Source organism: Gasterosteus aculeatus, chromosome X (genome assembly GCF_964276395.1).
Source record: "Gasterosteus aculeatus chromosome X, fGasAcu3.hap1.1, whole genome shotgun sequence".
NCBI classification, from domain to species: domain Eukaryota; kingdom Metazoa; phylum Chordata; class Actinopteri; order Perciformes; family Gasterosteidae; genus Gasterosteus; species Gasterosteus aculeatus.
In genome coordinates this window covers 15695761-15713209 of record NC_135698.1, presented here as the reverse complement: position 1 = coordinate 15713209, position 17449 = coordinate 15695761, and the positions used below count along the sequence as shown (strand labels likewise).

Here is a 17449-nt window from a genome sequence, read left to right as displayed (position 1 = left end):
TGCTTTCCTAAAACAACAGGATGAGAATTAAATCTCTCTGGATTGTGTGGGAGATTCTTCTCTACATCTCCATGTTTAACTTGTTTTCCATCATCAGACAGGATGAGTTGAGGATGTGCTGTATGAGGATCAAGTGTCACATCCACTGCAGACTGCTGGACTCTCTTCAGCTCGACCTCCAGCAGCTTCTTCATCTGTTTACTGAGCTTCTTCTCCAGCTGATGCACAGCTCTCATCACAGTCCCCTCATATGAAGGTGCACTGACTCTGACTCCTGTCCAGTCCTTGGTGGGTGGAGCAGTGTTCAGGGTCCTGAAGCTCTGGAGGAGGTGGAGGTGGTCTTCAGAGCATGAGAGCTGCTCCATCTCAGTGCTTCTCTTCTTCAGCTCAGAGATCTCCTGTTCCAGCTCTTTGATGAAGCCTTCAGCCTGTTTCTGTGTCTTTCTCTGCTTCTCTTTGATGGTGTCGATGAGCTCCGCCTGGCTTCTCTCAACAGACTCCTTCAGAGCGCTGAAGACCAGGACACCTTCTGCTACCTCTCTGTCTGCTGCTTCCTCACTGAGCTCCACTGAGTGTTTGATCTCCTGAATCTTCAGCCGTCTCTTCTGGATCATCTTCTGGACTTCAGCCTCAATCTTCCCCAGCTCGGCCTTCTTTCCTTCATATTCTTCTCTCAGAGGAACATACTCATGATTCTTGTGGTCTAAAACAGTGCAGAGCATGCACACACACATCTGGTCGGTCTTACAGAACAGCTCCAGCAGTTTATCGTGCTTCGTACACATCCTGCCTTCCAGGTTCTGCACAGGGTCCATCAGCTGATGTCTCTTCAGACCTGACGTAGTCAGATGAGGCTCCAGATGAGCCTCACAGTAGGAGACCAGACACACCAGGCAGGACTTGAGGGCCTTCACTTTGGTTCCAGTGCAGACGTCACAGGGAACTTCTCCTGGTTGGGCAGCTTGTTGCTCTGAGCTGCTGCTGCTGGCTTTCTGCTGAGCTGACAGTCTGAACTGAGCAGCCATCTCAGAGATGAACGTGTTGACCTGCAGCTCAGGTCTGGTGTAGAAAAGCTTTTTACAGTTGGGACAGTTAGACGGGGCATTAACGTTCCAGTGGTCAGTGATGCAGGCTTTACAGAAGTTGTGTCCACATGGTATGGTGACTGGATGAGTGAACACGTCCAGACAGATGGAGCACAGGAACTGATCTTCAGTCTGCAGACAGCTGGCAGCAGACATATCGACACTCTGAGGACAACAAGTGTGGAGAAACAAGACTGTTATTACATATCTTTTGATTTTTTTTATACAAATACAATGCAAACTATGATTAGTCGAACGTTGGTCCATGAGAGTCCGACTCTAAGTACCATAAAAATACATTAATAACAAATACCACTACTCTACAGAAACTATGTATGCTACTTGCTGATGAAAGAAACTTGTCTCTTCTGTAACCTATCCATAAAAGAATACACAATACTGTGGTAATGTACCGTGGTTTGGCTTGGCTGTAGAAGGGACAGAGTGGGGGAGTGGTTCAGGAGAACTGTGCCAGGCGGAGGTGTAATTGGCCTCAGCTGCATTCTACTGAGTGAAATTTTTGTCTCCCTGTTAACTAAGCGGTAGTGGCACTCTGGTTCCTCACTATAACCCGCTGGCTGGCCACATTGGATACGGAAAGACTCTTGATTGGATTAATGACCTAATTTTATCGGCAGATAATAGGTCCTATTTATATATATATATAATCAATAATCAACATTATCTCTCCATTACTGTCACAAACATTAAACATAATAACATTGTACAGTAGTTACATTATATTTTTAAATAAACAAACATAATTTTAAAGTGGGCTTTTACATTAAATAGAATTAAGACATTTGTGATTTACTGTTATATACATACGTAGTATTTTACTTTATTTGTTTTATAATTATTGTAAGTCACTTTGGACAAAAGCTAAATTACATGTAATGTAATGTAACAGCCGCATCGGAGGGACCAGAGCAAAATAAAAACACCTTCATTTAAATAAAGACCTTTAGTGTGAAAGAGTGAGCCGTGAGGGGAACTTCCTGTCTGGGTGGAGCTGAGGTCTCGAGTCCAACCAGGAAACTGTTAGTCAGATTAAGCTAACGCTAGCTGTGACTGTGTTCAGTCTCACTGTTAGTTCATGTATCTAGTCTTTGTAGAGCAGCGTACTCACCAGAGTTTGTCAGAGATCCTCTTGTGTTGTTGATGAAAAGCTGCTGGATTCAGTTGTTTCTTTAGAGAGAAACAGAGAGACTCGTCTGGACTGCAGCTCTGCGTCACTCACACCAACTTTCCTTTACCTTCCTCCTCCTCTCAGGGAGGGAGGGTGGAGGAGGTACTCAGCTCCTCCTCTGAAGTAGAAGCACTTGGATCACCAACCACTAATAAAAGTCATGCATTGAAAACATTTTATACTTTTATACCTGTAGTCTCTGGATTAATATTCCTGCTGCATTAATGTGTTTCATTGTAAGTCCTTCACATCCTGTTACACATCCTGATACTCTTTGTTGACGCTACAAAACGTCTGCAAAGAGGAGGACTCTATGAAATTAAAATAACACCACAAACTACTGTTCTTTGGTCACTGCAGCCAAATGTTTCATGATCATATTTTGCTAATTCATTTATTTTCTCCAATATGAATCAAGATTTCATTGTGTATTCCCTCTAGAAGACTTCCGTGTATCTTGTGTGTTGGTTTCGTCTCGTCATCTTTTCTCTGGTGTCTTTCTTCCGGTAAACATTTAATTCAGGACTTTTATATTACATCACACTGCATTAGCTTCCTAAAAGGTTTTTTTTTAAGTAAAGAGGAGTTTGGATACAGGAACAATAATGGGTTAATATTTTAATTGATAGGGCTACATTCCACATACCTACCGTTTTTCTTCTTGTTACTCAAACATCAAGAGGCTGATAATCAGTGTGGTATTTCTCTTCCAGTTAAAATGTACAGAAATCACTTTGAAGCTGACGTCCTGGTGTCTCGATGACGGTCCTCATGTCCTTCATTTAAAACCTTGTTAGTTTTGATGCACAATGATAGACAATAACAAGCCTGCTCACTGTGTATACAGACAAGACCTTAAAGTTTAATTTAAATAAGTTATGAATCTAAACTCTGCTCTCAAACAGATGTAACGTTACCGGTGAAGAAACATCAGTCTCTGACAATAGATAAAAAGTTATGAACTGTCTAATTATAGCTCATGTGTAAATATATAATATATATATATATATATATATATATATATATATATATTAGGGGTGTAACGATTCATTTTAACAACGATTCATGGTTGTCGATTCGATTCAAGGACGATCTGGGTTAATTTAGAACGATTCGATTCGATTCAGTGACTAAAAATCAATTCAGTAACTTTACTGGACAGTGCAGGCAAAGTTTCTGAGATCCCTGTTGTTTCTTGTAAGGAAATAAGGTTTAAATTAATTATGGATATTATAAACAAGCAAACAACAATTAATGGCAAATGTATTAACCTTTTATTTGAATCCAGTGCCATTTTCAATGTAAACATTACACAATAATTACAATGTTTGGATCAATTCACAGAACCCCGGATTTTCAACCACATTGTAGGGTTGCATGTCTTTACAGATAAACTTGTTACTGTGATGTTGAGTTTGGTGCTGGCGAGGCCTGAGGTGTCTGCAGAGCTGGAGTTACCTGCTGCTGCTGCTGCAGCGGTGACGCTGCTAGAGGTGCCTGACTGTCGGCGTTGTTTAATCCCACGGCGCCTTAGTAGATGGCCTGAAAGATTCGTCGTGTTTCCGTGGTTTTTATTTGGCTTCTACATATTCTACAAACAGCGACCGACTTATTTAGAACACCTCGGTGTTTGCAAAAGCCAAAATGTTTCCACACGGTGGATCGATAAGTTTGGTTTGTAAATGTCTCGCTTGCAGTCGTCTCCTCCACGCTGTGTTTTGTTGTTGTTCTGAGTTTCACGCGGCTGCCGCTGCGTACTGATGACGTCACAGACGTCATATATATATATATATATATATATATATAGTGGCAACCAACGAGTGGGAGTGAAATCATCGAACTTGAATACACGACTGGCTGCACACAAAAAAGGGTACGATTTATTTTGACGTATAAAGTAAAGGAAAAGGGAAAAATAGGTTCTTCCTATTTTGAGGGTTCTGTTCAATGGGTTGTTTGGCCTTCAGTCTCCTTCCTGCAGGAAGCACAGAAAACAGGGATTTAGCACTCATGCCAAAAAAAAAACCCCGGCATGAGGCCAGCTCCTACTCGCGTCTAGTCTTCCGGGTTGTTGGAATGGTTGGTCCTTTATAGTGTGGCCAACCTTCATCAGCCTCATGAGCCGCACCTGGCCCGCTCGTTGTCTCCAGAGGGGGCGGGGTGTTTCCCCTTTTGGTCACCTGACCTCATGCTCGTCGGTGCCCCTGCCCTTGGTGCTGATCTCTTGAGGCACTGTCCAGAGGGCTGCGCCCGTGGGTTGGCACAATATATATATATATAAATATATATTTTAATTTTTTGTTAAAGAAAATACATATATACGTATATATATATATAAATAATATAATTAAAAAATATATGTATATATATAAAAATAACAAGCCTAGTTATAGTATAGTTACATCTCATGTATAACCACCTCAGAGCTGTGAATATCAGTGGAGCATTTCACAGAAGAACCGAGAACAAGCTGCTCTCTGCGGGCTGAGGTGAGGCTGACCTCTGATGGTCCCGTTAACTACACTGCACATTTCCCACACCCTGGAGCTCATTGTGAAGAAGGCTCAATGTTGACAAACCAGCCAGAAAAAAAAGTTCATTAAAACTTTGAGTTCAAATCATTTTTATTTTTAGGCTTCAACCACGGGCAGTGCCGCTCCGTCGCCAGAACATTAAGTCTAACCGCCCTATTAAAAAAATGATCTAATTTCTAGTTCCAACAATGTAATTTGATGTTGTAATAATAAAAATTGAAGCAGTACATTTTTAGAGGCCGGAGGCAAATCATTGTTTATTCCCTTCTGCGAATTATATTACAAATCTTTAAGGGGAAAAAAATTACACTTTATACTAATCATCAAATAAAAGGCATATCTTTCTTCCTGGTATGACCTGCAATCCTCAAGTTTTGAATCAGTCATTATAAACATTGGATGAAATGATCGAGATTAAGCACATATATATTAAAGAGAAAATCATCTCTTTATTCTACTCTGTGTGATTGACAGCAGAGATGATTAGAGGAGTAGAGTTTTTACAATTGTTATAAAGACCTGGACTAAAGAATGGGTAGAGTTTCTCAGTGAAGCAGCAGCCAGTAAAGGAGTAGATCAGAGCTGCAGTACCAACGTCATAAAAGGAGACCAGACCCTCCTCATAATCCACAAACACCCCCACCTTCTCAGGCCGGGACTCCAGAGAGAGATCGACTGGAGGGTCAGCACAAGCTAAATACTCATTCTCATTCCACAAACGTATAGTCCAGTAATCATTCCGTGTCAGAGAGATGAATCCCTTCCTATCAATGGACTCTCTCACCACTCCTAACCACCAGTCAGTCTTCTCTTTTACCTGAACCTCATAGTAAAATCTACCTGAAGAGAAACTCTGCTTTCCTAAGACATTAGGACAATGATTAAATCTCTCTGGATTGTCTGGCAGATTCTTCTTCTTCTTTTTCTTTACATGTTTAACTTGTTTTCCATCACCCGAAAGGATGAGTTGAGGATGTGCTGTATCAGGATCAAGTGTCACATCCACTGCAGACTGCTGAACACTCTTTAGCTTGGCCTCCAGCAGCTTCTTCATCTGTTTACTGAGCTTCTTCTCCAGCTGATTCGCAGCTCTCACCACGACACCATTATATGAAGGTACACTGACTCTGACTCCTGTCCAGTCCTTGGTGGGTGGAGCAGTGTTCAGGGTCCTGAAGCTCTGGAGGAGGTGGAGAGGGTCTTTAGAGTGCGAGAGCTGCTCCACCTCAGTGCTTCTCTTCTTCAGCTCAGAGATCTCCTGTTCCAGCTCTTTGACGAAGCCTTCAGCCTGTTTCTGGGTCTTTCTCTGCTTCTCTTTGATGGTGTCGATGAGCTCCGCCTGGCTTCTCTCAACAGACTCCTTCAGAGCGCTGAAGACCAGGACACCTTCTGCTACCTCTCTGTCGGCTGCTTCCTCACTGAGCTCCACTGAGTGTTTGATCTCCTGAATCTTCAGCCGTCTCTTCTGGATCATCTGCTGGACTTCAGCCTCAGTCTTCCCCAGCTCGGCCTTCTTTCCTTCATATTCTTCTCTCAGAGGAACAACATCGTGGTTCTTGTGGTCTGCAACAGTGCAGAGCATGCAGACACACATCTGGTCGGTCTTACAGAACAGCTCCAGCAGTTTATCGTGCTTCGTACACATCCAGCCTTCCAGATTCTCCACAGGGTCCATCAGGTGATGTTTCTTCAGACCTGACGTAGTCAGATGAGGCTCCAGGTGAGCCTCACAGTAGGAGACCAGACACACCAGACAGGACTTGAGGGCCTTCACCTTGGTTCCAGTGCAGACGTCACAGGGAACTTCTCCTGGTTGGGCAGCTTGTTGCTCTGAGCTGCTGCTGCTGGCTTTCTGTTGAGCTGACAGTCTGAACTGAGCAGCCATCTCAGAGATGAACGTGTTGACCTGCAGCTCAGGTCTGGTGTAGAAAAGCTTTTTACAGTTGGGACAGTTAGACGGGGCATTAACGTTCCAGTGGTCAGTGATGCAGGCTTTACAGAAGTTGTGTCCACATGGTATGGTGACTGGATGAGTGAACACGTCCAGACAGATGGAGCACAGGAACTGATCCTCAGTCAGCAGACAGCTGGCAGCAGACATATCGACACTCTGAGGACAACAAGTGTGGAGAAATAAGAACGTTATTACATACCTTTTGATTTTTTTTTTTTTTTACAGATTCAAACTATTTTTAGTAGGAGCTCTTTGGTATAGAGACGTTTTATTTCATAAAATGACCGGATTCTCTCCCAAATCCATTCGTCTGTGCCCCATGACACAAGCAAAGACAGTTATGTTACTCCAAAAATTAAAAGTAAAAAACAAATCTTTAAAGAGTTTCTTTACAAAAGGGAATTGTTTCAAACATTAGCAGTGATTTTTTTGGAGAGTGTTTCCTGTGCCGATGTGTGGGTTTCGGGACAGAGGATATCGCATGTGTACAGACTGTAAAGCCCTCTGAGGCAAATTTGTAATTAGCGATTTTGGGCTATACAAAATGAATTGAACTGATTCTGATCCCAACTCCCCATCTCTGAAAAGCGGGGCTTTCTGCAATACATAACCAGCGGTTTGTTTATTTATCAAAGAAAGTTATTGTTATTAAATACTAATAAAACAATCATTAGTCTGATGTCTGGACCGTTCCAGGAATAACACTCTTAACCCACTTGTTAATTAAGCGAAATAACAATAGAATAAATTAATTTAATATTAAACATGCAACATATCTCCATTACCGTCACATCAGACATAATAACAATAAAACACTTTTTGATTTACGGTTATACACATAAGCAGCATTTGATTGTATTATTAATTTTATAGCAGCATCGAGGGACTAGTGCAAAATTAAAATCAATTAATTTGAAGAAAGACCTTTAGTGTGAAAGAGTCAGCCCTGAGTGGACCTTCCTGTCTGGGTGGAGCCGAGGTTTGAATTCAAACCAGGAAACAGGTCGGTTAGTTAGCTTAAGCTAACGCTAGCTGTGACTGTGTCCAGTCTCACTATCTCACTATCCAGAGTTCAGTCTCTGTGGTTTGGTTTATACCGCTGATTCGTTACACATTACACATTTCTACATTTCTGTGATAAAAGCAGACGTCCAACACTCAGCATACTGTGGTCTGAACGAAACTGGGAGCAGATGTTTAGTTCATGTATCTAGTCTTTGTAGAGCAGCGTACTCACCAGAGTTTGTCAGAGATCCTGTTGTGTTGTTGATGAAAAGCTGCTGGATTCAGTTGTTTCTTTAGAGAGACTCGTCTGGACTGCAGCTCTGCTTTTACTCTCATATGGACTGGACGTAAGTACGATGCGACGGGAGACGCATGTCAGTGACGTCAGTCTGCAGCGGCGAAAATACGGCGGAATTCAAATTGTTAAAGAAATTACCTCTTAACGACTATTCCTAACCACTATTCTTTGACCTCTGTGGAAAACGTAATGGGGTCAATGGAAGATGGTTAAGGGAATCCACGAAGATTTAGGAAAAGAAAACTGCGGTTTATTCAAGAATATAGGAATACGACTCCACTTTCACAAGCTACGTAACATCCCACGTCCACGAGAAATAACGATCATGACCGAGAAACGGCGATCGTGTAAGTAACCCCTAGTATAACCCATTTATGTTACAACATTGTTAATAAAGTTATACTTTGAACCGGGTTGTTTTATATCATATGCATGACTCCGCAATGTAACAAACCATGCTAAGATGCGCTTCTTTGTAGTCCATCTTCAGAGATTCATCTCATCTCATCCATCCTCCATCTTCAGATGGACTACAAAGCAGCGCCGCTGCACACTGCTGCACTCTGACGCTGCATACTGACGTCATTAACATGCGTCTCCCGTCACATAAGGGCCCTTTCTCAATGTCTGTGACTGTGTCTCAGTAGCTGTAGCAGTGTCTCAAAGTCCTTCCTTATCCTTATCTTATTTCAGATAGTTTAGGAAGAAAAGCTTTTCCTACGGAGCATGATATATTTCAGGCTGAGAGAAGAGAAGACCACAACTAAATGTAAAGTTAGTTTATAATCAGACAACAATACAAAAGGAGCAAAGCGAGTTCAGTTTCGGTGTCTGTTTATTCTGTAACGTTACTGACTTAGAAAGTGATATTTCAGGTTCATAACTTCACTAATAACTACGGGCGGATGCGGGCAGACGAGCTGCAGTTAACAGCGCAGCGGCTCCCGGAAACGTGAACTGCTCGTATTTGTTATAAATGTGTGTTGGTACGTTGATGTTCATAAGAACAGTACATGGCCCCAGGAGAGGTTCAGCTGATAGTCTGGGTCAGAGTCTCTACTGGGTTGGGGGGGATAAGGAAGTTAACGGGTTAACGTTAGCACTAAGAGCAGTTGGTTCTAGCGTCTTATGTGCATTTAAAAACACGACATCGGTTACCAACCTCACGTAACTTAAGCGATTTCCTAAACTAAGATGTGATGTTATATATTATAACATTTATATCGATATATATATTAAAGTGTATTCTGTTACTATAAGTTAGTTGTTAAACATTTCAGTGGTCGGTTTATCAACATTGAGCCTTCTTCACAATGAGCTCCAGGATGTGGGAGATGTGAGGTGTAGTTAACGGGACCGTCAGACCCCCCAACAGCGAGCGGTCAGCCTCATCTCAGCCCGCAGAGAGCAGCCTGTTCTCGGGGAGTCTTCTGTGAAATGACCCGCTGGTATTCACGTCTGCGTATAGCGGTTATACATGAGATATAACTATAACTAGGTTTCAGTGTCCATAACTTTTAAAATGTTATCAGAGACTGATGTTTGTTCACTGGTACCGTTAAGTTTGTTTTAGGGCAGAGTTTAGATTCATAACTTAATGTTTAAATTAAACTTTCACATCTTGTCTGTGCAGGCATGTTATTGTCTGTCATTGTGCATTAAAACTAACGATGTTTTAATTAGAGGACATGAGGAGACCGTCATTGAGACACTAAACCGGCAGCAGGACTTCAGCTTCAAAGGGAATTCTAACAATAATAAATACATATTTTCCACATATGAATTATTGTATATTTCATGTGTGGTCAGCTGCTTGAATATGCCTGAAACTGTTTCCATTTATTTCATTGTTTGAAAATGTAAGACTAATCCTATCTAACTAGCCTCAATGATGGAATATATATATATATATATATATATATATATATATATATATATATATATATATATATAAGTTGAGTGAATACTTTTTTGACCACTCCTTCTCCTTAAAATACCAGAATTGTTGTCAAAAAGAAACCGGTGAACGACTGCTCTCTCAAACCTACTTCCTGTTTCATCCACTAAGAGGAGACACTTCCTCACTTTTAAAGAATGTTCACATGCAGCTGCTCATCCAACTGTGCTTTTTAAATGCCAGTCTGCACTTTAATCTGAGCCACCTGAGGCCAGTGAAGACCACTGCTTTCCGGGGTCGTCATTGAACATTTTATGGAAAAAAAAGTTTAGTCCATAGGGGAATTAAAATATAAACACAAAGTAAAAGTAAATAATCCTTTACAATCACAAGTGGTACAGGTTGTGTAACAGAGGCCATGGGAGGAGCTGACACATATATGCTATTATTAATGAATACGTTTTAAAATCACCAATGATATTGATCAGAAAACATCTGTTGAAGACACACCATTTTGTCAAATAATTTCTTAACTAATTTTAAGGTTAAGCAGTTCAAATTTTTTAGTGCCATTTTCAATTTTGAGAATATTTTGACATTTATTAGTATAATAACAATTTAATCGTGACATGAATGAATCCCATGTGTAGCCCAGTACACAAATTGCTACCATACACATTATTAAATTACATTACATTACATTACATGTCATTTAGCTGACGCTTTTATCCAAAGCAACTTACAATAAGTGCATTAAACCATAGGGATACAAATTTAGAAGAACAAGAAACAAGAAAGTGCAATTTCCTCAATTAAGTCAATGTACTATTTGCTATAGATAAGTGGTGTTACAAGTACAATTTAAGTGCTACAATTTGTTAGTCATTTAGTCGAGGTAGAGTCTGAAGAGGTGTGTCTTTAGTTTGCGGAGGAAGATGTGAAGGCTCTCTGCGGTCCTGATGTCTTCAGAGAGCTCGTTCCACCATTTCGGAGCAAGGACAGCAAAGAGTCGTGATCTATAGTCGAGTGTTTTGAACTGGATGCGGGCAGCCACCGGTAGCCAGTGAAGAGAGCGGAGGAGTGGAGTGTGGGAGAATTTAGGAAGGTAAAGACCAGTCGAGCTGCTGCATTCTGGATGAGCTGCAGAGGTCGAATAGCGGTAGCAGGGAGACCTGCAGGAGAGAGTTGCAGTAGTCCAGGCGGGAGATGACAAGAGCCTGAATCATTACCTGCGCCGCCTTCTGAGTGAGAAGGGGACATATTCTCCTGATGTTGTAGAGCGTGTATCTACAGGATCGTGTTGTCGCAGTGATGTTGGGAGTCAGGGAAAGTTGACTGTCAAGAGTCACGCCGATTGTTCCTAGCAGTTAAAGTGGGCGTTAACACAGAGTTGCCAAAGTTGACTGTCAGGTCCTGGGTAGGAGAATCTTTTCCCGGAAAGATCCGTGCCGCCACCTGTCCGGCACGGTGTCCGAGGGAGGGAAGGAGAGAATTAGTTGCGTGTCATCGGCATAGCTGTGGTAGGAGAAGCCATGCAAGCGAATGACAGCGCCGAGAGAGTTGGTGTAGAGCGAGAAGAGGAGGGGACCCAGGAAGGAACCGTGAGGAACTCCAGTAGTAAGAGGACAAGGTTCCTACACAGATCCACGCCAGGTTACCCGTTAGGTAGATTATGGGAGAGTGATCTAATACATACATATATATATATATCTTTATATGTACAGATTTTATCAGGAAAAGTCTTAAAGCAGTCTAACACTTCACTGAAAACATTAGAGATGTTTAGATTGTTTTACTTTTATTTATTATATTAAAGACTAGATATTAACAAGAACCTCCAACACTCATCACTACATTAAGAGGAGCCTTTAGTGAATGAAAGAGTAGATATCAACATGAAACCGCACCACTGCATCAGACAGTTTGTTTTTTTAAATGTGGGTTAGGGTTCTCATGCGAAAAATGACCTCAGCAGAGTAATGTGAAGGTGCTTCTACCTTCACTCTGCACAGACATCGTTCTTCTCAACAAAGCGACTAGAAGATGTAGTATATATATACATATTTAAGGAGATAAATATGTGTATGTGTGTGTATATATATATATATATATACACTTGCACCTGCTCTCTCTCCACTCCACGTGACGTAAATGGTGAGCGAGACTTTAGGTCAGCAGGGATGGGTACAGAACAGAAGTCTAGTTCAGCTACTGGCGGCCCCTCAAGGACCATCAGATGGAGATGTGGCCCATATGCCGTATCCTTCTCCTCCCCACCACTTCCTCTCACTCTCTCTCTCTCCCTCTCTCTGTCAGCGTACCCACTAACACCACGTCCTCCCATTTGAAGCTCTGGCCAGGAAATGGGATCCGGGGCTCGCTGTCTCCCTCCCTTTATGCTTCTTCCTGTCTCCCTGCTAGCCTCGAAGGCCACAGCACACAGGACCCAGTGATGGCCGCCCGGCTGCCCTCTCCAACAAAAAGGGAGTCATTGTCCCCTGCTGCGGCCCAACAATGGGTGACTTAATATGAGCCAAATGGAGGGGGGGGGGGGGGGGAGGGGCGCGGCTGTGCTTCCAGACTCCGGCCTCATCCATCAGCGTCGGTCAACCTCAACGTGGGGTTCTCCCGGTCCTCCTTTGATGGTCGTCAATGCCGGTCCTCACTGTAACGGACCCGGTGGTTCATGGGTCGTTCTTGAGTTGGGGTCCAGATCAAGTCTCAAGTCTTTGAGTTGGAGTCTTGATCAAGTCTGAGTCCTGGCTGGATTCTTCCCGGGTTCTTGTTCTGTTTCTCGGGTTTCCCCCTGAGTGCTTCAGGTTTCTCCTTCAGCCGGTTCGGGGGGAGTCCAAGTCTACCGGTGAGATTCTCTCTCTCTGTTAAACTTGTAAAGCTGGTCCCAGTCGGCTCGAGCCCTCCGGCTGAGTAAACAGGATCGGGCCGGTAGGAAACAAAGGTATCAATAATGTTACCACCTCTTTGTTTCCCTAGTTAAAGATCACAATAAATTTTCTCTGATTATTAAATATGGCCCCTCCTTATGATGGGACCTTCAGAATATGAGCATTGCTATTTTCTTTTCCTAAAGAGGGAGAAGGAGTAAAGGTAATTTCCACTCTGAGGAGACATGATCCAGCTGAATAGAATAAAAAATGTATAACCAAAAAATATCACCAGGAAACCTTCTCAGTTGTCGTGGACCAGTGAACATAATAAAAGGGCTTGAGTCTCACTGTGCCATCTTCAACCCGGATGCACAAAGTAATGTAGAGAATTAGTTCCCAAACGAGAATCAGAAAACTCCCTGCAACTCACAAGGAGAAACTTTGAGGAGGAAGAGGAGGATGGGGGTCGTCGTTTGAGAGCCTCATCATCCGCATCCCCCACAATCGCTGGCTAATGACGAGCTTCCTGTCAGAGGGGGGGGGGGGGGGGGGGGATTACCTCCGTGTGACCAGGCTATCACGTTAACACACAGGTTTGGGATTTGACATGGCAAATGTATATGTATATATATATATATATATATATATATATATATATATATATATATATATATATATATATATATATATACATACATATACATTGATGGTCACTTTCTGAGATTCCTCTTTGGATGAAGAGAAAAGGAAGAGTAACCTCTCTGCAGACACAATGTTGTGGGAGGAGAAAAGACATCAAAAGTCACTGCAGAATCATGCGTTTCCACCTTTTTCTATTCTTGCCACAATACAGCTGCTGCTGATCAAAGAAAAGAAAAAGACAGCAGTTTTCTCGAGATCCAAACGACAAAACCGTTGTGTTTCCATTGAATACACACGGCGACATGCTCCCATTGCAACCAGCGAATGTTGATGTAGGAAAACGGTTGACCTAAATAGGGCTTTAAAAACCTCATTCTGGCCAAGCAGGCCGGATCAGCGCCCAGCTAATCCTAGACGCCACATCTGGGAGCTGAGAGGGCGCCGTATCCCTCCCTCTGCCCTCTTGGGGTAAACAGCTGAGATCTGAACTCAGCATCGACTCGTGAGATTAACACTGGGGCTTTCGGGTTTGAATCCTTTGCTTCTTGCTTTTTACGGACGTCTGATAAAAAAAGATCTGCAGAGGGAGAGTCAATTTTCGAAGGACGAGCTTTCAGAGCGCCATTCAAACATACGTTGTTTGAGCATGTGCTGCTGTGGTCCATTTGTAGCCCATTTGTAACACAACACGTGACAAACAAAACCAAAACAGCAGCACATTTCTGTAGTGCACCTTTTTAAAAAAGGTGCATCATAAGAAGCAACAAAACGTTTTCTCTGTCCTGATATCCAGCAGCTTGGTCCGGGACCACGATGGACCCGGGTCTCCGGTTGAGACGTGGGCTCGACAGTCTCCGACCTGCAGCTCCTCTCAGCCAACTTATTTTTCTTCAACAGAACGTCAGACAGCCAGGGGCATGCTGGGTAGTGGTACCCTGGGTTAACTTAGCTTCCACCCGGGCTCTCCTGTCTGGGCCAGTTGGTGGTTCCAACTGGCAGGGCTGGCTCACTGGCCGTAGTCTGCTTTACCGATCCCCACTAGTGGCGATGTTGACCAATGGATTCTGTCAACATAACAATAATACAATATAACTAACTTGATTAGTTAAGTTCAACGACATGATTTGCCTTGACCTTACATGGTTTAACTAACCAAATCAGCATTAATCCAGACGTTGTGGTCATATTAAATTCAAATGACTTTGTTCAAGTTATTGATTTAAATTCTCTCCCAAGTGAAATAAGTTTTCCCTTAAAACAATTTGTCCGGATATTATGTTTAAGATAATATAAAAACAGAGCGATCAGATTATGTGCACATTCTTTTTTATTCAATTTGTACGGTTTTTCGAGCCCCAAAAAGGCGACCCACTCGGGGGGGCGACTGACAAATCCTGCTGTCAGTTCCCGTCGGGTACGCGCCGCCTACTCTCCGAGCGCACCGGGGGGGCTCCGCATCTGTTTGTTTGTTTTTTTTCGCCATCGGTCGGTCGGTCGGTCCACCCCCCCTCAGCGAAGACCGACCTTTAATAGCGGCTCCTTAGAATTCTCTCTCTCTCTCTGCGCCCCTCTCCTCTCTCTCTCTCCCCTTCCCTCCCGATGTGATTTACGCGCGCCAGCGCGATAGTTGCGGCGCGCCGGACGCGCCCCCGCTCCACGCGCACACCGCCACAGTACGAAGATGGCGTCGGAGGGAGCCAGCGGAGAGCAGCCTCCTCCGGTCCAGACTCTGGCCACCGCCGTGCTTGGGAGCGTCGACACGGTAAGACGTGAGCCGCCTTGAAGGGGGAGATATGCAGCCACAATAAGAACGAAAGAACCCCCTCACGGTGCGCGGGGGGCGGGAGGCATTTTCCAATGTTCGGTGGCGCAGAAAAGCGGTGCGGACCTAAGGGAAGAAGAAAAAAGTGCGCATCTATTTCGCTCGCGAAGCAACAGCGGGGGCCAGCGGAGAGCCCCTCGCGGTCCTGTCTGAAGAAGATGAAATACAATAAGACAAGGAGCGGGGGGGTCCGAGACGTGACTCCCATAAAACCACGCGCAATGGTGTTTCCTTGCTTCACAACATTTGAAGTGAATTCTTTTGTTCGCCTCCCTCCGGCTCCTCTCTGAATGCCGTCGCCCCCCCCCCCTCGGCGGCCGGAACGTTATCCTGCAGCTGATCGGGGGGGTCCGTGGCTTGCTCGGAGCTCCGAAAGCAGGAGATGATGCACGCGGCAGGAGAGTTTATTTCTGTTTTTATCGAGGTTGTGGTTCATTTTTACCTTTCGAAAACACTTTTTAAAATTTAATTTTACTTTCTTCTTCTTCGGTATTCACGTGTTTTCATGTGTTCACGCAGCCTGCTGAGCCGCAAGTGGCATTAATACAAAACGATGTTCTTTAGTGAAGTGGTCCTCCAGTAATCAGTCCTCGATGGACCCTCGCAGGCTTCCGTAGGAGGTCCCGCACACATTGCTAGAGACAGAAAGTGTATCCTGCAACGTCCTGTTGTTGATCTTTTTTTACACACCGTTGTGATTTCTCACAGGTTGTGTGCTGTTCACATCCCTCTGTGCAGGTCGATCAATTGGTTGTCCCCCCCTCACCCTCCCCCCCTCTTCTGCAATGCAACCTGTTGTCATCCACCCGTGCCAAATGGGCCGTGGTGCTTTTTGCAGTTTGAGTTTCACATCCAACTTGTTTGCATGTTGGCTGCTGGAAAAGTTCTGGAATAGAAAGCAGCAGCAGGTCCCTGAGGTGAGTGGGTGGTAGAGTGGGTGTTTAGGTATGGCGGGTGGGGGGGTGAGCAGTGAGCCGTGGTAGAAGAGCTGCATGGGAGGGGGAGGAGGGGGAGGGGGTGTATCAGCTCACCAGACACCTTTCTAAATTGGTCTTAATTTCAGTGACTCAGCTGGCATAGCTGGGAGTACCGTGTCACCCTGCCCCCCTCCCTCCTCTGAACTGCCCCCGAGGTGAACAGGTGCTCCGGAGACACGGGAGCCGGGCAGCCTCTTCGGCTCGCCCCGTCGCTCTTGGCAGCGGCCTCTTCTTTCAGCGATCCGTGGGAGCTTCCGCCTCCATGCCCCCCCCCCCCCCCCCCCCTCCTCCTCCTTTGACTCCCGTCATGCCTGCGGTGGTTAAATAAAGCACTTTGCTCTTTGCTCACCCCCCGGTCAGGCTCTCTGCTGTTAGCCAAAGGTGGGGGAAGTTTCTTGTTTGCTGAGGACTGTGAAGGGCCGGCCCCCATGTGGTCAGAGAGGGGTCAGAGGTCAATGAGTGGCACCCTGATGGTCACCTCCTACCCGTTCACTATAACACATGTTGGTGGGGCACACACAACTTGTATGTTGTATAAAATATAAGAAAATGACTCTACTTCTCCCTTGATTGATTCCCTCAGTAAACATTGTAAACATGAGTTTATGGTCTCAATCTCTTATTATGGTCTATTTAGGGTCAAATAGATCATATAGGTCTATTCACCAATCAATGTATGCTTTAGGGCGGGGCTTACTGTTATTGACAGGAGCAGCATCTTTAAGTCCCTCCTCTGCATTTCCGATGTGGTAGCTTCTCTTCCCCGGGGGAAAAAGCCAAGATGGCGTTTTCCGAACCGCAGAACTCCAGCCTTCAATATTCCACAAACCGATGGGTGACCTCAGTACGACCACCACGCCCACGTCTTAAATAACGTTAGTTATTTAGTAGAAGTTCTCTGAGAATGCTGCAACACCTTGAGTCCAAGAAACACGAGCAGTCACATGATGAAGATGTTTTTAGGTTCACTGTCGTTAAAGGCTAAAATAAGCTACCTGTAACTCAAAGCTGTCTAATCACCTGTAGGTGGCGGAGAAGGAGACGCAGTTTTTGCCTTAATCAGAGTGCTCGTCCTCGTCCATAGAACCAGAGGATGTGAGAAATGAACAAATCGCCCCTCCTCTGCGCTGCATTGGCGCTGCACAGTGCTGCGTCTTGCCA

General features: G+C 44.2%; 3 protein-coding genes across 3 annotated transcripts in view; 1 reads left to right on the top strand and 2 right to left on the bottom strand.

Moving 5' to 3' along the window:
• Positions 1-2367, bottom strand: part of LOC144383765 (E3 ubiquitin-protein ligase TRIM21-like) — a 3154-nt gene extending 787 nt beyond the window's left edge. The window contains exons 1-2 of the mRNA XM_078083008.1: positions 2215-2367; positions 1-1250 (exon numbers count right to left, since the gene is read on the bottom strand). The exon at positions 1-1250 is cut by the window's left edge and continues 787 nt beyond it. Coding sequence (XP_077939134.1) covers positions 1-1241 — 1241 coding nt within the window. The 5' untranslated portion in view covers positions 1242-1250; positions 2215-2367. The remainder of the gene's footprint in view (positions 1251-2214) is intronic.
• Positions 2368-5037: 2670 nt separating this feature from the next.
• Positions 5038-8686, bottom strand: LOC120809896 (E3 ubiquitin-protein ligase TRIM39). Its single transcript, XM_040164068.2, has 3 exons — positions 8520-8686; positions 8000-8156; positions 5038-6918 (listed from the first exon to the last, which is right to left on the bottom strand). Exon 3 carries the CDS (start codon positions 6907-6909, stop codon positions 5263-5265), a length of 1647 nt encoding a protein of 548 aa, XP_040020002.2. The 5' UTR covers positions 6910-6918; positions 8000-8156; positions 8520-8686; the 3' UTR covers positions 5038-5262.
• Positions 8687-13588: 4902 nt separating this feature from the next.
• cttnbp2 (cortactin binding protein 2) overlaps positions 13589-17449 on the top strand; it is a 40643-nt gene continuing 36782 nt past the window's right edge. The window contains exon 1 of the mRNA XM_078082446.1: positions 13589-15251. Within this exon, the coding sequence (XP_077938572.1) occupies positions 15171-15251 (81 nt within the window). The 5' untranslated portion in view covers positions 13589-15170. The remainder of the gene's footprint in view (positions 15252-17449) is intronic.